We start from the raw sequence: 22,071 nt of genomic DNA, 5'->3' as shown, positions 1-22,071 counted from the left end.
TTCAAGATTGTTCCAGTAGAAAATGCCTAGGATGGGTATTTTCAAAGTGCCAGATGGATGTTTAAAAGGGAGAAAAAAATGCCAGACATAGAAAGCAGTTATGAGGAAAGTAATATGGAACTTACACACAAATAAAAACTTTTATCTCCTTTACAACTTTTTTGCAGCAAAATTGGTCAAGTCTAGCCACATTCAGCAGTGCAGTCACGTGATCAGCAGCTCTCCCTAAAGGCAGTTGCCCCTCAAATTGCAAATCTAGTTCCCGCATTCATGTAAGAGTGTATCAAAGTTTTTTTCCCTCTGATGGAGCTGAATCCAGCAGGCTGGATAGAGAGGAATAATTTTTTATATACCAAACATATATTGGGTATAGTCCTATAAAAACCATTTATCCTGGAACCAGAGATGCCCTTTTAATTATCACTTTATAACATCCTGAAAACAAAGAGGAACATTCTCTGTGCTCCGGACCACAGTGAAACACAGCCTTTAAAATGCCTCAATATGAATTGCACATCCTTTGTTATTTTTACCACTCCAACTAATTAGAATAAATTGGCTTTACATAATTCTTTGGAAAGAACTTTCACATACACTGTGCTGATCATAAAAAACTATATGGTAAACTGATGAAGATATAAATTAATAGAGAATAAATGGCATCAAAATGAAAACATTTGCACCTCTATTGTGTACTCCAGCATCCTGAGCTTGTTTAATGTTTGTCCCAATCAAGATTTTTTTCTTTTTATGATTTATGTGCATCTTATTAAAATGAAATAATCTTCTCCAGAAACCGGTTGTGAAATCACACTCTGTTACTTTACCATAAATCTCATTGTTTATCAAATAAATGGTAAAGAAATTTGGTGTTTTTAGGAAAAACCAACATTCTCCATTAAACTTTGACAACTACTATCATCTCCATGACTTCCAGACTAATGAATGCATCCAGAGGACCAACTATCAACTCCGTTAGTCACTTTATCCTCCTGGGCTTTCCCTCAAGCCCAGAAATGCAGCTCCTCTTCTTCGGACTCTTCTCAGGAGCCTACACTCTGACTCTGATGGGGAACGCAGCCAGAGTCTGTGCTGTGCGGTGGGACCGGCGCCTTCACACCCCCATGTACATCTTCCTGGGGAATTTCTCTTTCCTGGAAATATGTTACATCTCCACGACCGTCCCTAACATGTTGGCCAACTTCCTCTCCATAAGCAAGTCCATCTCCTTTGTGGGCTGTTTCACACAGTTCTATTTCTTCTTCTCCTTTGGGTGTGATGAGGGCTTCTACCTTTGCATGATGGCCTTTGACAGGCACCTTGCCATCTGCCATCCTCTGCATTATCCATGCATCATGACTAAAGAGCTGTACACTGGCCTCGTCATGTTCGCATGGTCATGTGGGTTCATCCTCTTTCTAACCCCAGTTGTTCTCATTTCACAGTTGCCTTATTGTGGCCCAAATATCATCAATCATTTCATGTGTGATCCTGTCCCTTTGATGATGCTGTCCTGTTCTGAAGATAACACGACACAGCTTATTTACTCTACTTTCAATGCTATCTTCATGAGTGGCACCTTTCTCTTCATCCTTTGCTCATATGCTCTGGTGATTCTGAATGTGCTACAGATACCCTCAGCTGCAAGCAAACGCAAGGCTTTCTCCAATTGTGCTTCTCATCTCACTGTGGTGGTCCTGTTTTTTGGTTCTGTTATGGTGATACACATTAGCCCTGGTTCAGGACACCCAGTGAAAATGCAAAAAATTGTGACCTTGTTTTATTCTGTAATAACACTTCTCTGTAATCCTCTAATTTATAGCCTTAGGAACAAGAAGATGAAGGCTGCTTTGAGGAAAGTCTTTGGGTCTGAAAGACTCATCCATAAAACCTAAATGGGAAGTTATACTGAACCATGTTCCATCACAACTTGCCTTAATAAGACATGAGTAAGATATTTTTTCACAGAATTCAATAAATTTGGTTAGGGAACTTTTATAATAAAGCCCATTTTCATCTTAAATATTACTCACTATATGATGGGTTAGTCTTATTAAAAAAATAAAATTGTTTGAATCAAATTGAACCTTTTATACATAATCCAGATTCTAAAAGGCACAATAAGTCTGTCTTGAGCTTCACAGCGGAAGCAACCTGTAAATATATAATGTAGGTCATAGACTTATCTGAGGATTAACACTGTAAGCAAATTCTCCTCTACTGGGAGTTACTGATTAAAAGAGGATTTCTGTTTGAAATAATTTCAGCCTTGCAAGTATGATCTCATGCTCTACCTCAAAAGAATAATACACGTTTTTACTCTAAGAATCATAAAGAAACAGACTAATAGCCTTGGCTGGATATTAACTGATAGGTCACATATCACCAGAAATAATAATTCAAAATTTAATAGCTATTGTTTAACTAGAATAAAGTTGAGATAGAAACTAAATGTAAAGGACCAGTTCTTAGTTAGGACTTAACTCATTTTGCTGCAAATCAAGTCTCAAATGAGAGGTCTTAGTACAGTATTTTGTTTCAGTATTTGTTCTGTGTGATATATTTAAGTATTATCAAAAATGTCTCATAAAGATCCTCTTTTCTTTAAAATACATAATCACAACTAACTTTAGTTATGCATTTTATTTTAACTTTTGGCCATTTATTTTTGCAAGGATGACTCTAAAATAGAATGAAAGGCAATAGGAAAATGAGATGCAATTTACAGAAATTCAATTAACAGCCTTCAGAAGGTCATGTATACCACCAGGTCAAGTGCCATTGTAATTGGACTTCCTTTCAGAGAGAACCAAGGATGCAAGGCAGGATTTCTGGGAGTTCCAGAGCAATAAAAGAAGTTTTCTTTGTTCTACTTCACAGAAGCAAAATGAACTAATTGGCTGAACAATTGTGTGCACAAATTATTTACAAAAGCAAAAACTAAAAATTTTAATAATTAAGAACTTCTTTCAAAATCTCTTCAATGTAGGTTTAAAATGTTGATGTTTGTGTGATTATTTTAATTCTGATTTCCCTGTGGGTGCTTAGATTTTTTCATTCTACACTCATTTATCTTTTTTAGCAGAATGGAGAAAGGAGATGAAAATGTGTGGTACTTAATAAAATGTGCTGTTAAATGTCTGTAAAAGTATGTGGTTTCTACATTTGTAATAATTTTTAGGTAATAATGAACAGGACTTTTCATATCTCAGTCTTTCTATATTCCAGGAAAACTCTTACCTCATATTTCAGATTGTTGACACTCAATGGAAAACATCTAAGGTATTTGGTAACTTCTGCTTAAGTTAATGCTTTATGAATTTGGAATATAGTAACAACAAAATCTGAATTTCAAATTTGTCTATTCAAAAATTGAACTATTTATAAGGATATAAACAATTTCTTAACAATTTCTTACACATACTCCCCTCAGGTACTCTCAAAACGTTACATTCTACTCAAAATACATAAATCTGTGATCATTTATCAGCTGCTGGTCATTGAGACAAACCACTTACATAAACTATTTCCAGGTTTCCCAAGTGTATTTCCAGGAGTACTCCATGTAAAATTAATAGGAAAGTAAAAAATGTTCCATATTTAAATAAAGCAAGTACTGTTACCCCAAATTAAGCCAATTCTTAGAAGTCGTCAATAACATCATGTGCATATTAATGTCAAATATAGACATATTAGTTGTGGAGTTTTAATCATATTTTATTTGACAGGATAACTTCCTTTTCCCCAGATAACTTCATGGAAGTACTATTTCACTGAATAAGTTTTAAAGATATTAATTCATTTATTATATACAACAGCCTTCTGGAGCAGGTTATTAGCATTGCCATGTTAAGAGATTAGGTTGGAACCTATTTTTCAGTTTTTCCATGGAGATGTGACCCACCCAAATGAGGTGATTGCTCTGATTAGATAATTTCCATAGAGGTGTGGCCATGCCCATTTAGCATGGGCCTAGATTAGTTTACTAGAGCACTATATAAGCTCAGACAAAAGGAGCGAGCTGGCTATAGCCAAGAGGGACACTTTGAAAAATGCACAGGAGCTAAGAGAGGAATGTCATGGGAGAAAGCCATTTTGAAACAAGAACTCTGGAGCAGACACTAGCCACATGCCTTCACACCTAACAGAGGTTTTGCAGACACCAATGGCCATCCTCCTGGGAAGGTATCCAATTGTTGATGCCTTACGTTGGACACTTCATGGCCTTAAGACTGTAACTGTGTAACCAAATAAACCCCCTTTTATAAAAGCCAATCAATTTTTGGTATTTTGTGAAAAGGCACCATTAGCAAATGGGAACAGACTAGTTATTACATTTTGCAATCTCTTCTACTAAGAAAGAGGCACAGGTCTTGGTGGGACTCTTTGGATTTGAGAGATAGATAAAATCACACTCCTTTAATAGTGCTCTGACCCATTTATTAAGTGCTTGACTTGGAAGACTGCTGATTTTGAGTGGAACCCATAGCAAAAGAAACCGCTACAGTAGGTCCATGTTGCCCTGCTGCTCAGGCTATATGACCTAGCAGATTGAGTGATTCTAGAAATGTACCATATGTAAGCATCATTAGGAGACTTCTAGAATACATAACTAAACTTCCAGAACGAGGTCATGTTTTTACTGCACAAGATTACTCATTGTCTGAAAAGGAGATTCTGATTTCCTTGGTGAGTGTGGAAAAAACCTAGCACCTTATCATAGGAAATCAAGTGTGACTATGCAAGCAGAGCTTCCCATCCTGAGTTGGGTACTGTCAATCCACCAAGTCATAAACTTAGTTAAGGAAAGCAGCAATTCATGTTGCACTGGAAATGAGTACATTAGTAGACATGTCCAGGTAGGATTGGAGGACACATCACCTACTTCTGCTGCACCAAAACCTCTCCCTCAGTTTATACCTAGGGCCTCCTTAAGGAGTACCAACAATGAAATGATGAAGGGAGAATGAACATAGCCCTGATTCATAGATGAGTTGAATCAATATATTCATGTGATGTAAACATGGATGGCTACTGCACTTAGCCCCACTAGGAGACTGACCATAATGCATAGTGGTTAGGATGTTCTTCCGTCAGTAGAGATGAAAGCAGTAAATTTGGTTGTCCACTAATATGATCAGAAAAAAGGTCTAAAATAAGGATACACATGGCCCTGGGACTGTAACAAATGGACTTTTTAATTTGTCAGGAACTTGGAAGAAGCAAGATTAGAAAATCAGTCAAAAATATCTGGGGATACAAACCTTTAAGATGGAATAAAATCATGACACATGCAACAATGTGGATGAAACTTGAGAACATTATGTTGAGCAAAATAGGCCAGAAACAAAAGGACAAATATTGTATGGTCTCACTAATATGAGCTAACCATAATGAGCAAGCTCTGAACATTGAATTTAAGAACACAGGTTATGAGGACACAGATGGTAGAGACTGAGCATGTGATGCTGAAAGAGTACTGAGTGCTCGACAGGATTGAGTGTAAAGATCCAGAAATGGATAGGACAATACTATCCGATGGTATCACAATATTGTAAGTACAATGAACAAAGCTGAGTGTGGGTATGGTTGAAGGAGGAAGGCTATTGGCATGTATCATACCAGAAGGAAAGACACAGGATAAAAACTGGGACTGTATAACTTAGCAAAACCTAGAATGGACAAGGATGGTGACTGAATGTAGAAACATAAGAAAATTTTTACATGAGGGAGAACAAGTGAATGTAAACATTGCAAGGTATAAAAATAGGATGACATATGGGAAAATATAATCAATGCAAACTAGGTCTATAGTTAACAGTAACATTGTAATATCTTCCATTAATTGTAACAAAGGCAATATACCAAAACTAAATGTCAATAGAGGGGGATATAAGAAGGGACATGGAAGTCTTCTTTCTCCTTTTTATTTTTTTTATTTTTTGTCATTTTATTTTTTCCTCTTCTTTCTTTGTGGAAGAAATGGAAATGTTCTCATATAGATTGTGGTGCTGAATCAATAACAATGTGATTGTTCAATTAATATTGATTATATGGTGTGTGAATAAGACTGTTTAAAAAATGAACAGAAAGATACAAGTGCTGGAGAAGATGTGGAGAGAGAATTATTCCTATTTCCTGTTTGTAGGGAAGTAGAACAGTGCAAGCCATCTGAGGGCGATGTGGTGGTTCCAGAGGAGACTATATGACAAATGCTCCTGCAACCCTGTTATTTGTTATTTATTTGGAAGAAACAAAAGTAGGGACATGAATAGGAATTTGCACACTGGGGATTATGGTGGCAATATTCACAATGGATAGAAGTGGCCTAAGGGTACTTTGATGGGTGAACAGAAGTTCAAATTGTGGTGTCTACATGCAATGGAATATTGAGTGACTGCAAAGAGGAATGAAGTTGTGAAGCATGCAACTAGCATGCAACTATGTAAATAAACCTTGAGGACATTCTGTTGAGTGAATAAGCCAGAAATGAAAGGACAGATATTCTAATCCCTCACTAATATAAACTAACTTTAATGAGCAAATGCTGAGAATTGAATTCAAGGGCATAGGTTATCAGGGGATAGAATGTGGGCAGGGATTGGACAATAGATGATGTAGGAGTACAGAATATTCAATAAGGCTTGTACACTCTCACAGCAGTCACATCTATTCCTGCATTCTGTTATTTAAGAGATTTTAACTTGGTACAAAATTTATATTCTCTGTAGCACACTATCTAATTCAACCTGTATGGTCAGTTTACTTAAAAATAATAATTACATGGAACCTAGAGTAGGGAGATGACTGTTGTTATTCTGTACAGGTAATTGTAATACTTCAATACATCCCAGAGTATTTTGGGCAGAAAATTAAAAAGAATTTGCAAAGTCCCCTTCAGGGACTGGGGAAAATTGTGGAAATATTAAACCTCCCTGCCTCGGGAATTCCTGACATTCTTGCAAGCATTAGGACTCACAATTTAATAAGTCAAGCCCTCTATCTTGGAGCTTGCATTTATGAATCTTATTCCTGCAAAGGAGAAGCTAGCCCTACTTACATTTATGCCTGAAAGTCTTCCCTAAAGAACCTCTGTTGTTGCTCAGTTGAAGCCTCTCTCTCTCTCACACAGCTCTGCAAATAAACTCACCCCTCCCCCTGCTCGAGACATGACTCCCAGGGGTGTAAGTCTCCCTGGCAATGTGAGACCTGACTCACAGGGAATTGCCTGGCCCTGGCATTATGTGACTAAGAATGCCTTCTTAACAAAAGGGGGAAAATAAATGAAACAAAATCTAGTTTCAGTCACTAAGAGACTTCAAATACAGTCCAGGGGTCATTCTGGAGGTTATTCTTATGCATTATATAGATATGCTTTTTAGTTTCTATTGTATTAGAATAGCTAGAAGGTAATATCTGAATCTGTTGAGTTGTAATCCAGTAGCCGTAATTCTTGATGATAATTGTATAACTATATAACATTTGTCATGTGACCATGTGATTGTGAGAACCTCATGACTGCCACTACCTTTACCTAGTATATGGACAGATGAGAAATAAAAGTCAAAAGTATATAAATAAGAGGGGGAAAAGGGGTATGGGATGTTTTGGGTATTCTTTTTTATTTTTATTTTGTTTTCCTTATTTTGGAGTGATGAGAATGTTGTAAAATCGATTGTGGCAATGAATGTGCAACTATATGATGATATTGTGAGCCATTGATTGTATACTTTGCATGGATTATATGGTGTGTGAATATATCTCAATAAAATTGCACTGAAAATATCTGGTGATACATAGCTGTCAGATGGAATATCATTATGTATGCAACAATGTGGATGAAACTTGAGGGCACTATTCTGAGTGAAATAAGCCAGAAACAAAAGGACAAATACTGTATGGTGTCACTAATATGAACTAAATTTAATGAGCAAATTCTGAGAGTTGGAGTTGAGAACACAGGTTACACGTAGATAGAAAGAGGGTAGAGATCGGGCATTTGATGCTGATGGAGCATAGAATGTTCAACAAAATTGATTGTAAAGATCCAGAAATGGACAGCACAATACTGTGTGATAGTAGCACAATATTGTAAGTGTAATGAACAAAGCTGAGTGTGAGTATGGTTGGAAGAGGAAGGCTGGGGGCATGCATGACACCAGAAGGAAAGACAGCAGTTTAAAAACTGGGGCTTTATAACTTAGCAAAACTTAGAGTGGAAAAAGATGGTGATTAAATGTAGAAATAAAAGAAGTTTTCACATGAGGGAGAACAAGTGAATGTCAACATTATAAGATGTTAACAATGGGATGATATATGGAAAAAATACAATAAATCCAAACTATGGTCTATAATCAACAGCAGTGTTATAATATTCTTCCATTATTTGTAATGAAAGCTATATACTAAAGCTAAATGTCAACAGAAAGGGATAAAAGAGAAGGGTATAGGATTCTCTTTATTTTTTCTCCTTTTTTTCTTTCTCTTCTTTCTTTGCGGAAGAAAATGGAAATTTTCACATGTAGATTGTGGTGGTGAATGCATAACTACGTGATTGCACCAGGAGCCATTGATTACACACTTAGGATGAATAGTATGATGTGTGAATAACACTGTTTTAAAAATAAACAGAAAGATACAAGTGCTGGAAAAGATATATATATAGAGATACACAATTCCCTATTGGTAGGGAAGTAGAAAGTGGAGGGCTTTGGTAGTTTCGCAGGAGGCTAAGTTGCTATATGATCCTGCAACCCTGTTATTTGGTATATACTTGGAAGATCTACATGAATAGACATTTGCACACTGGTATTTATGGTGGCATTTTTCATGATTGAATGGAAGGAGGCGGCCTAAGGATACATCGACTGATGAACGGAAGGATGAACTGTGGTGTATACATACAATGGAACATTTTGCACCTCCAGAAAGAATGAAGTCATGATGCATGCAACTAGCTGAATGAACCTTGAGGACATTATGTCAAGTGAAATAAGCCAGAAATAAAAGGACAGATACTGTATGGTCTCACTTATATAAACTAGCTATAATGAGCAAACTCTGAGAATTGAATTTGTGAGCATAGGTTAATAGGAGATAGAAAGTGGCCAGGGACTGGTCAATTGCTGATTAAGGAGTACAGAATATTCAATAAGTCTTATTGTAAAGGTTCCTAGATTGTAAACTCTTACAGCAGCCACTTTTATTCCTGAGTTTTAACTGCTATTTCTAAATTCTGAGATGCTGTTCTCTTTGTATATAACCTGGTAGTTCTCTGGAAATTTAGGCATCCATGTGACACCTGAGACTGAGAGTTTAGAATTCTGCAGCTGTGAAAACATTATTTTATACAGCAACTGTTAAAGAAAGCTGAGAAAGAGGTCAGACTTCAATTATAGATATGAATGATGTGGATCTGGTTAGGACTAAGGTAAATCAGAATGCAGGGTAAAGGATGATATTGTCTGCATTTTAAAACTTCAACTTCTGCATGAGACCAAAAGGAAGACATGTTTATTTTGTCCAAAATATAAATATTCTGTAGTGCATTATCTAATCTAACCTCCCAGGCCAGTGTATTGAAACAACCTAATTACATGGAACCTAGAATACAGAATGAGATCCTGTTACTCTATGCAGTTTAATGCAATACTCTGATACATTCTTGAATATTTTGGACAGAAAATAAAAAAGCTATTCACAAATTTGAGGGACTGGAGAAAAAAAAGTTTAGCTATTAAACTTCCCTACCTGCATTCCTGATATTCTCTCAAACATTACAGACTCTCAGTTTAATAAGCCATGCCCTTGAACATGAGGTGCGCCCTTATGAAACCTATTTCTGCAATGGCAAAGCTAAGTCTACTTATAATTATGCCTGTCATCCCTAGAGAATGTCTTGTGTTGCTCAGATGTGGCCACTCTCCCTAAGTCCACTGTGCAAATAAACTCACAACCCTCTACCCTATATGGGACATCACCCCCATAGGTGTAATTCTCCCTGAAAATGTGGGACATGACTCCCAGGCATGAGCCTGGCCCTCATATCATGGGATAAAGAATGCCTTCTTGATGAAGATAGGGGAAAGAAATAAAATAAAATAAAGTTTCAGTGGCTAAGAGATTTCAAATAGAGGGGAGAGATCATTCTGGAGGTTACTTTTATGCAAGCTTCAACCAGACATTGCAAATTGCTACAGTATGCCAAGCCCCAACCAACAGTATTCCTGAAAATCCTAAAGATTACCCTGGGCTGTACCTAAGATTCTATAAATATTTTACTTAGTAAGTTTATTTTTTCAGAAACTTAAAGCCTCCAGATTGTTCCTATACCAGATAAGCCCGGAAACCCACAGGTACCAGCGTCTGCAAAAATACCAACCAGTTCCATTCCTCTACCCCAGAAGGGTGACACCCCTTTCCAGCACAAAGAACCTAAAATGGTCAGTGCTCAGATATTCCTGAAGATTAATAGAATGATCAAATGAGAGAGAAGAGGTGCTACTGAGTAATTGGGATTTGACAAATGATTGTGGCTACTGAATCATTATATAGATTTTCTTTTTTTTTAGTTTCTGGTGTGTTAGAATAGCCAGAAGGAAATACCTGAAATTGCTGAACTATAATCCAGTAGAACTGATCTTTGTTAATGATTGTATAACTATATAGCTTTTATCATGTGACCATGTGATTGTAAAGATCTTGTGACTGACTCTCCCTTTATCCTGTGTATGGGTAGTTGAGTAATAAAATAAAGACATGCATGAAAATAAAAGTAATAATAATAAGTCAGGAATGGGGGAAAAATACTCCTGTGTAAACTGGACAATTGTAATAGTACTAATTTAATAATCTTTCATCAATTGCAACAAATGTAACTACTATAAAAATAGAATTACAAAAAAAAGTGCTATCTTCAATTGTAACAAATTTCCCACAGCAATGCATGGGGTTCCTTTACTTTTTGCATTATTTTTCTGTAAACATGCATCTTTTCTAATTAAAAAAAGTACAACTTTAAAATATATACATATATATAATGTATACATCTGGGGAAGAGGTATATGGTTTGAACTATGGGAATAAGCACAAAGCATGAAAATCTTTGTGTATACTATCAATGTTCACCATAGTGAACAGTGAATAAAACAGATAAATAAAATGATTTAATACAGCATGTCAGGCAGCCTCTATCCTCTGTCACTCCAGTGCTTGCACAACATGCCCACAAATGGAGGAGCCAAAGTGGCAGAATTCAGTCTATGAGACAAAAAATCACAGTCCTCCTACCAGAGCTGACCTAGCTATTGAGAGCTGCAGAGGCTGATGCTGACCCCTCTACGTGATATCACTCACTGAGGGGACAAGGAAACCACCTGGTGGCAAGTTGCTTACATCAAACCCTCTGCCACTATGGATAAATAATGATTTATCCTTTCTGAACCTGCCACTTATTCTAGATGTAGATCGTTCTTCCACTCCTGCAGTGCTCCTACCAGCATCACTGTCCTAGGACTAAGAAGTGCCTGAATTACTGATGTGGAGCCCGATGTATCATATACTCAGACCAAGGACCCATTTTACAGTTGGAGATGTAAAAATGAGCACATGATAATGGGACCCACTGGTTCAACTATACACCACATCACTAGGAATGTGCCAGACCAATAAAACACTAGAATGAGTCTATTAAAAACTTAGCTAAGGCATCAGCATAAATATAGCACCTTGTTAAAATGGGGCTCCATCCTAAAGGAAGTGATATGTACGTAGCAGCTATGTTCCCAAAGGCTAAAACACACCGGTCAGTAAGATTAGCCTTTACTGTCATCACTCTCAGTGGCCCACGTGCAGAATTTGTGCCTACTGCCTCCTCAACTTTGTCTCTAATGGATTAGAAGCCACTGTTGCCACTGAGGCTGAGACTTCTACAAAGAAATCCAGTAGATTTCCATGGAACATAATGCTGTAACTGCCACCTACTGCTTGGCCTCCGCTCACTGATAAACCAGCAGTCAAAGAAAGACGTTATTATGTTGGTATAACAGAGCTATCGATCCTGATGATTATGAGAGCAAGAGCTTTTGCTACATGGTGGAGTCAGGCAGGATCACATCTTAGACTTGGGGGATTTAATATTCTGTCTCCATAAAAACTTCATAATATTCTGTCTCCATAAAACTTCATTCCATGCCAAGTTTAATAGTAAACAGATGTTTACAGCTGTAAACATAGTCTGAAAAGGGAAAGGCAACCAAGGACACAGACCCTCAAGGGTGAACATCTAGTTAACAACATCAGGCAAGCAACCTAGACCATCGGAAGATCTGGCCAAAGGAGAGAGAAACCTAGAACGGCTGCTGGAGGCAAAAGATGATGAATATTGATTAGACCTTCATGAGCACATTCAGCTACAGAAGCTGTAACTTGTTTCACTAACCCTCAGACTAAAAAATAATTTTAAAAATTGTTGCAATTCACATTCTTGAAAACATACCAACAAAGTGGGCAAAAGATGGGTCATAAGCAGATATAAGAAGTAAAAGAGGTAGGCTGCAGTAGAAGATGTTGGCATCAACATCACATCAACTCAACCATCTGTAATCATCTGCCTTGGACAGTTATACACAAGTTTGAATTCATGGTGCGGGTGTCCCACTTCAAATGTGCCAAATGTATCATCACTTTCTACCTGTGGGCTTTCTCCAAAGCATTAGGAACTTCTCATATTGAGTTGAAATGTAACCATAATAAGAGGTGGTTAATGACCCATGCAGCTACTCTCGAATGGAAGACAGGATCCAGTGGATAAATGTCAGCCTCCTGTGCCATGGATAGATGGGCTATTCTGGGACACATCTGCAGCCTTCCCAGAAGTGCTGGAAGAATCAAGCCACAAATGCCTATGGTAGCGGCCTTGAGTAAAGCTAACACATACCGACTTTCCCTGTGTATCTACAGCCCCCCACCTTTCTCTCCCACCCCTCTCTCTCTTTCTCTTTCTCCATCTCTTAGGATAGAAGATTTTCAGCAACTTTATAAACTTTGTCAAAAGACCCAGTAGAGAAGAAAAGTGCAGAGGTTGTGTGAAGGGCTGGGGTCCAGTGAATAGGTGGAGAGCTTGACCATTAATGGGATGATGAAAACATAAAATCAGAGTGCTAAAAATGGGGAGGAATATGTTGTAGAAGTAAATTTACATGATTGGTAGGCAGAATTAGAGCCATTACAATTGATAATTGTTTTAGCTTAGTTTCTTCCTAAATTACAGCATAAGGTATGACCTTGGATGCAAGTAGTTTGTAGTTAGCCCAGACCTGAGGGAGTTTTAAAGTTTTTCTATGATGACATGTAGTCATAATTGCATAATTTAAAACAGATTTTTATTGAAAGGATTGTGGGAAGATGGAGGATTGGAAAGCTCCAGGAATCAATCCCTTCACCAGAACAACATTTAAATAGGCAGTACTGTGTGAATCAATGATTCCAAATCTCCGGAGTCCAGTAGACCAGTGTGCAGCATCCAGGAAAGAGCAGGATGAAGAAGCTGGTAAATTGTGGTCACTGAACTACACTCTCTGAGGCAGCAACTGCCACCCAACCCCCAACCTCACAGCAGCCAACAGTGAGGTACTGGTGCAGCTTGCTAGTGCAAAAGTGGGACATAAAATCTGAGTTACCCAAGACTAGAGTGTATGGTCCAAGCACTGATCACTGCTTTTGACTACTTCAGATCACTGCAAACCCAGCTCAAGGTGAACATTATCTCAACCCACCTTTGGAAAGGGCAGCAGAGGAGACTTGAAGTTGGCACACTTCCTCAGAGCTGTGGACAGTTGACAGGCTGCATTTCCTGGCAGGTGACAACATAGAAGCACAACTTAGGGGAGCCATGGTGGAAACTCCAGCCCCACTTCCTGCCCACTCCTCATCCCCTCTCCAGGGTAATTTGGAGCCAGCCAGTTCTCCCTTTGTGGGTGCCTGGGTTTGTTTCAGCTGGGAAACTCCTCTCCAATGTGCCCCTCTTCCCAAAATTTGCCACCCAGATGAAAGCAGCTTGAAGCTGTGAAAACAGAGTTAGACGCAATTGAGTCAGGTCGCCTGGGGCAAAGGCTTACCTGCTTTAAGTCCTGCAGAGAAGCATCCAGAAGAGGAAGTTCTATTTCCTGGAGAGTAGAGGCAACATTCCAATTCCTGTAAACAGGAGAACTCCAAAGGCCACTAGCAAGCACAAGCCTAGGAAAAGATGCAGGCCCAGAAAAAACAGGGAAGAGACTGAACTTTGCATTTGCCTTGAACTGACCTTCTTGATAGGAGGGCTGAATTCTGAAGGAGAACACCAGACAATGGAAAGACAATTTGCAAAGACTGTGAAAGGTGTGTTTTGCTTAGGTCTGCTTAGTTTTGCTAGCTCCTGACACTAAGAAAATCTGTCATGTCACTAGCTGACTGGATATAAACTCAAGAAACAGACATCTCAGGGAATAAATCCCAAAGTTAGCATTAAAAAATATGAAAATATAAAGTGTGAAAAAAAAGATTACAAGAAAATAAAGAAAAAGGAAATGATGATCCATCCAAAAAGCAAGAGAAAAATTCAGAAACCAAAAAAGAAAATACTGTGGACATATTAAAAAAAGACTTTAAAAATTCTCTTCAATATGTTAAAAGAGATGAAGGAAAATATGGAGAAAAAAATAAAGGATATCATGAAAACAGTGAATGAACAAAATCAGAATATCAATAAACAGAAATTTTGAAAAGGGAACAAACATAAACACTGGAATTGAAGACCAAAACAACTGAAATGAAAAATTCCCAGGAAGGTTTCAAAACCAAACTGGACCTGGCAGAAGAAAGAATCAGTAAACTCAAACACAAGACAATTGAAATGAGGCAGGCTGAAGAAAAGAAAAGAAAAAAGAATTATAAAAGCTAAAATAGCCTAAGATACCTGTGGGACACCAAGTGTACCAATATACACATTTTGGGAGTCCCAGAAAGAGAAGAGAGGGAAAGGGCCAAAAAGAATATTCAAAGAAACAATGAGAGGAAATGTCCCAAACTTAGCAAAAGACAAGAACTTGCACACCAAGAAGCCCAGAGAATACCAAACAGGAAAAACTTGAACAGAAACATACCCCACATACTGATCAAACTGTTGAATGCAAAGAACAAGGAGAGAGTTGTGAAACCTACAACAAAAAAACAATATGCTATGCACAAGGGAATTCCAATTAGATTGGGTGCCAATTTCTTATCAGAAACCATGGAAGCAAAAAGACAGAGGGTTGAAATACTTAAAGTGCTGAAAGAAAACCACTGCCAACCAAAAATTTTATATCCAGTGAGATTTTCTTTCAAATATGAGGGAGAGAATAAGACATCCCTAGATAAACAAAAGCTGAGGGAGGTCATCACCACTAGACATGCCCTACAAGCAATGCTAAACAGAGTTCTTCAAATGAAAGGAAAGTACCTTAGGCAGTGGAACAAAGCAATGTAAAAAAAATAAAGACCAACTTGCTTGGAAATCTGGAGGATGATTGAGATTGGAGAAGGACTCCTCTATTCCTGAATCAAGGGTAAAGGGAACAAAAGAGCACAAAGAAAGGGTAGGACATCTATGACTTGAACCTGCTAGTCCAGATCTCACCCCCTCACTCAGTCCCAAGCAGCTCAAGAGTCACCACCAAAATGGAAATGGGCCTTTATGAACATTGAACCAGTCTGGCTCTCTGGGGTGGAAAACCCTAATGGGGAAGTTCCCTGTGGCAAAAATGTCTCACACAAAAAGGGGAAAACTAAACTGCTATAAGGACAGGACCCAGGACCAACAAGTATGATGAAAAGGGGACACTGAGTAAGAGACAGCAATGGAAATAAAAGACAAGACAATTGAAGTCATAGAGTCAGAAGAAGAGATAGAGGAAAAAAGTAGAAAAAAATAAGCAGTGTCTAGGGGACACATGTGACAGCATGAAGTATACCAATATATGGATCCTGGGAGTCCCAGAAGGAAAAGAGAAAGGAAAAGGGCACAATGGAAATTTGAGAAAATAAAGCCTGAAAATTTCTGAACTCTTACGAAAGACATAAATAAACATTTCCAAGAAACTCAGCATACAGCAAACATGATAAACCCTAACAGTCATACTTTAAGACACATATAATCAGAATATCAAAAGCAGCAAAATAAAAGTAATTTGTCACATATAAGTAATCTTCAATAGACTAAGTTCCAATCACTTATCAGAAACCATGGAAGCAAGACAGCACTGGTATGAAATATTTAACGTACTGAAAAGGAAGAGAAAAACAGTGAGCCAAGAATTCTTTATCCAGCCCAACTGTCATTCAGAAATGTAGGAGAGTTTGAAACATTCACAGGTAAACAGAAACTGACAGAATTCATTGCCAAAAACCAGCCCTAGGACCAGCAGATGCCAGCCACGTACCTTCTCAGCTGACAGAGGTGTTCTGGCCATGCCAGTTTGGATATATTATATCCTCCCAAAAGCCATGTTTTAATCCAATCTTGTGGTATATTTTGATTAGGCTGTTTCCATGGAGATGTGACTCACCCAACTGTAGGTAATATTTTTGATTAGATTATTTCCATGGAGGTGTGGCCCCACCCATTCAGCATGGGTCTTGATTACTTTACTGGAGTCCTTTAAAAGAGATGTCTCAGACCCAGACATTGATGGACACCTTGAGATCCTAGCCCAGTTTGCTCCAGAGAAGCTAAGAGAGGACAAAATGCCCCAAGAGCAGCTGAGAGAGACATTTTAGAGAAAGCCATTTTGAAACACAACCTAGGAGCAAAGGACTAGCAGATGCCAGTCATATGCCTTCCCAGCTGACAGAGATGTTCCGGATTTCACTGGACATTCTTCAGTGAAGGTATCCTCTAGTTGATGCCTTAGTTTAGATACTTTTATGACCTTAGAACTCTAAATTTGTAACCTAATAAATCCCCTTCATAAAAGCCAATCCATTTCTGGTATTTTGCTTAACAGTAGTATTAGCAAACTGGAATAGTATCTTTACAAATTAGTAGGTTATAGACTAAGGTTATATAATACAATCCCCATAGTAACCACAAAGAAAGTATATTAAAAATATGCAGAAATGGAAATGAGAAAGGGATCAAACAGATATCACAAAACATCGACTATACACAAAAGAAGTTTGCATTAAAGGAAAAAAGAGACAAAAAAGAGATGACATGCAAAAACCAAAGGACAAAATGACTGAAGTCAGTACTGCCTTTACACTAATAACACTGAATGTTAATGGATTGAAATCCCAATCAAAAGACACAGATTGGTAGAAAGGATTAAAAAAAGTATGATCCAACCATTTGTTATTTACAAGAGACTTAGACCTGAAGACACAAATAGGTTGGAAGTGACAGCATGGAAAAAGACAACCCATGAAAATAGTAACCAAAAGAGAGCAATATCAACTTTAAGGCAAAAGCTGTTATGAGACAAAGGATATAATATATTAACAAAAGGGTGAATCCATAACTTTATATATATATATATAAATATATATATTATGCACCTCAACTCAGTGCCCCAAAGTACATGAAGCAAACATTAGCAAAGCTGAAGGGAGAAATAGATACCTCTACAAATTTGTTGAAGATTTCAATATACACACTTTCATCAATAGATAGTTCACCTAGACAGATGATCAATAGGGAAAAAGGGAACTTGAATCACATGATAAATAAGGTAGATCTAACAAATATAGAGAGAACATTTCACCCTCAAATGGCAGAACCCACATTCTTCTCAAGTGCACCTGAATGGTTCCGCAGACAGACCACCTAATGGGTCAAAAACAAGTCTCAAAGGACTTGACAAAGCAATGAAGCTAAAAAATGATTTTTGAAAGAAATCAAAAAAAGGCAGAGAACTAGAAACTCCACAAACACTTGGAAGTAAAATAACATACTTTTAAATAATCAATGGGTCAGTGAAGAAATCACAAGAGAAATCAGTATGTTGAAAAAAATGAAAATGAAAATGCAACATATGAAAACTCATGGGATGCAACAAAGGTAGTGCTAGGAGGGATATTCATAGCCTTAAATGCTTACATTAAAAATGAAGAAAGAGCTAAAATCAAAGACCTAACTGCACATCTGAAGGAACTAGAAAAAGAACAGCAAACTGAACCCAAAACAAGCAGAAGGAAAGAAATAACAAAGATGGGAACAGAAATCAATGAAACAGAGAACAAGGAAAGAGAGAATGTTAAAAAAAACAAAACTTGATTCTTCAAAAAGATAAATAAAACTGACAAACCTTTAGCTACACTGATAAAAACAGAGAGAGAGAGAGAGAGAGAGAGAGAGAGAGAGAGAGAGAGAGAGAGAGAGAGAGAGAGAGAGGGAGAGAAAGGGTACAAATAAATAAAATGAGAAATGAGAAGGGATCATTAGTATTAACCCCACAGAACTGAGGAGGATCATAAGGTGGTACTATGGCTAACTGTATGCCAACAAACTTGGCAACATAGATGAAATGGGAAAATTCCTAGGAACACACAAACAACATACACTGAATATAGAAAAAATATAAGATCTCAACAGAACACTTATAAATAAAGAAATAGCTCAGTCATCAGAAACTCCCAGCAAGGAAAAGTCCAAGACCAGATGTCTTCACAGATGAAGTCAACCAATTCCAAGAATTAACACCAATCCTGCTCAGACTCTTCCAAAAAATTGAAGAAGAAACACTACCTAACTGATTTATGAGGTCAACAACACTCTAATGCCAAAGCCAGATAAAGATTCTACAAGAAAATAATTGCAGACCAATATATCTTATAAATAAAATGCAAATATCCTCAATAAAATACTAGCAAACCAAATCCAACACCATATTAGAAGCATTATAGACAAAGAGCAAGTGGGATTTATCTCATGTATGCAAGAATGAGTCAATATAAGAAAAGTAATTAATGCAATACACCACATGAACAGAGCAAAGAGAAAAAAAACATTTGTTTTACTTGATGCAGAAAAGGCATTTAGACAAAATCCAGCATCCTTTCTTGATAAAAACATTTAGAATAATAGGAATACAAGGAAATTTCCTCAATGTGATGAAGGCATATATGAAAAACCCACTGCTAACAACATGCTCAATGGTTAAAGACTGAAAGCTTTCCCTCTAAGATCTGGAAGAAGACAAGGATGTCTTCTGTCACCACTGTTATTCAACACTGTACTGGAAGTTTTAGTTGGAGCAAGTAGGCAAGAAAAAGAAATAAAATACATCAAAATTGAAAAGGAAGAAGTATAACTTTCATGTTTTGCATATGACATGATCTTATACATAGAAAATCCTAAAAAAATCTACAAAAAGCTATAAAGCTAATAAACAAATTCAGCAAAATGGTGGGGTACAAGATCAATATGCAAAAATCAGTAGTGTTTCTATACACTAATGGTGAACAATCTAAGAAGGAGAACTAAATAAAATCAATTTACAATTGCAACTAAAAGAATCAAATACCTAGGAATAAATGTAATCAAGAATACAAAGGGCTATACACAAAAAACTACAAAACTTTGCTAAAAGAAACTGATGAAGGTCTAAATAAATGGAAAGACATTCCATACTCATGGATTGGAAGATGTCAAGATGTCAATTCTACCATAATGATTTAGTTTCAATGCAAATCCAATCAAAATTCCAACAGCCTTCTTTGAAGAAATTTAAAAGCCAATCATCAAATTTATTTGGAAGACTAAGGGGTCCTGAATAAGCTAAGTGGAGGACACACACTTCCTGACTTTAAAGCATGTTACAAAGCTACAGTGATCAAAACAGCAGGGTACTGGCTCAACAACAATGGATTTGAATAGAGGGTTCAGAAATAGACCTCACATTTTTTATTTTTGACAAAGGCGCCCAGTTGTACTCATTGGGGAAAAAATACTCTCTTCAACAAATGGTGGTAGGAGAACTGGCTGTGCATATACAAAAGAATGAAGGAGGATGCCTATTGCATACCATATACAAAAATTAACTCAAAATGGATCAAAAACCTAACTATAAGAAACAGGACTATAAAACTCCTTAACAAAAACATAGGGAAGCATCTTCGAGAGCTTGTGGTATGCTGTTTTGGTTTGTTAAGCTGCTCAAAGCAGATACCATGAAATGCTTTGGCATTATCAATGGGAATTTATTAATTACAAGCTTACAGCTTTGAAGCTGAGAAAAAATGTCCAAATAAAGGCATCATCAGGTAATGCTTTCTTCCCAAAGACCAACTGCCAGCAATCCTCAGCTCTTCTGCCTCATGGCAATGGACATGGCGGTATCCCTCCACTTTCTTCTGGGTTTCATTGATTACAGCTTCTTGCTTCTGTAGCTTTCTCTTTCCTTGTCTAAATTACATTCTCTTATAAATGACTCCAGTGAGAGGATTAAGACCCACTCAGGGCCACACTTTTACTGAGATAACCTCATGAAAAGGTCCTATTTACTACAGGTTTACACACACAGGAAAGGATTCACTTGAAGAACATGATTTTCTGGGGTACATACAGTTTTAAACCATCACAGAGGCAATGGTTTCTTAGACTTTACACCGAAAGCACAAGCAATAAAAGAAAAAATAGATGAACTTGAGCTCATCAAAATTAAAAACTTTTGCACATCAAAGGACATTATCACTAAAGTAAAAAGACAACCTACTTAATGGGAGAAAATATTTGGAAACTACATATCCAATAAGGGTTTTATATCCAAAATATATTTAAAAATCCTACAACTCAACAATAAAAAGACCAACAACCTATATAAGATACATGCAAAAGATTTGAATAGATAGCTCTCCAAAGAAGATATACAAAAGGCAATGAAACACATGAAAGATGCTCAACATCATTAGCTATTAGGAAAATGCAAATCAAAACCACAATGAGATATCATTTCACACCCACTAGAATGGCTACTGTATTAGTTAGGGTTCTCTAGGCAAACAGAAACAACAGGAGATATTTGTAAATATAAGATCTGATAAAGGTATCTCATACAACAGTGGGGATGCACGAGTCCAAATTCTGTAGGAGAGCAGCAAACTGGCAACTCTGATGAAGGTGTTTGATGAACTCCTCAGGAGATACTGGCTAGCCAAAGAAGAAGTGAAGGTCCTGTCTCTTCCCCTTGAAGTCTTCAACTGATTGGATTAAATCCAGCTGATTGAATTCTCTCATCATGGAAGACCTGCCCTTTGTTGATGTAATCAGGCACAGGGGCAGTCAACTGATTGATGATTTAATAGATCAGCCTTCTGGTTTATTAACCAGCCACAAATGCCCTTGCAGTAATGGTTACACTAGAGCTTGCTTGACCAGACACATGGACACCATCACCTGGTCAATTTGACATATGAACTAAACCATCACAGCTACTATTTAAAAAGTTGAAAATTACAAGTGTTGGAAAGCATGTAGAGAAATAGGAATACTCATTCATTGTTGATGGGAATGTGAAATGGTGCAGACACTGTGAAAAACAGTTTGGCAGTTCCTCATGAAGTTATGTGCAGAATTACCATATTACCTGGCAATTCCACTTCTAGGTATAGACCCAAAAAATATCTGTACACCAATATTCATAGTGGCATTATTCAGAATTCCAAAAAGCCAAAAGCAAACCATATGCGCATCAACTGATGAATGGATAAACAAAATGTGGAATACAACATATAATGGAAAACTATTTAGCCATAAAAAGAGAGGAAGTTCTGATTCATGTGACAACATGAATGAACCTTGAAAGCATACTATTGAGTAAAATAAGCCAGACAAAAAAGGACAAATAATGAATGACCTCACTGATATTGTGCCAGTTTGAATGTATTATGTCCCCCAGAAAAAGCCATATTCTTTGATGCAATCTTGTGGGGCAGACATAAAAGTGAGGATTAAGTTGGAACGTTTGGATTAGGTTGTTTGCATGGAGATGTGCCCCACCCAACTGTAGGTGATAACTGATGGGATATTTCCATGGAGGCGTGGCCCCACACATTGAG

At 37.3% G+C, this 22,071-nt stretch overlaps 1 protein-coding gene across 1 annotated transcript; it reads left to right on the top strand.

Annotated features, from left to right (window-relative positions):
• The first annotated feature begins 1,016 nt into the window (after positions 1 to 1,016).
• On the top strand, positions 1,017 to 1,895 carry LOC119532906 (olfactory receptor 11G2-like). The gene has a single exon (XM_037835145.1). The coding sequence runs from the start codon at positions 1,017 to 1,019 to the stop codon at positions 1,893 to 1,895; it is 879 nt and encodes a 292-aa protein (XP_037691073.1).
• The last annotated feature ends 20,176 nt before the right edge of the window (positions 1,896 to 22,071 follow it).

This window comes from Choloepus didactylus, chromosome 4 (assembly GCF_015220235.1).
Source record: "Choloepus didactylus isolate mChoDid1 chromosome 4, mChoDid1.pri, whole genome shotgun sequence".
NCBI classification, from domain to species: domain Eukaryota; kingdom Metazoa; phylum Chordata; class Mammalia; order Pilosa; family Megalonychidae; genus Choloepus; species Choloepus didactylus.
Note: the sequence above shows the minus strand (reverse complement) of the source record. Positions and strands in the feature narration are given on the sequence as shown.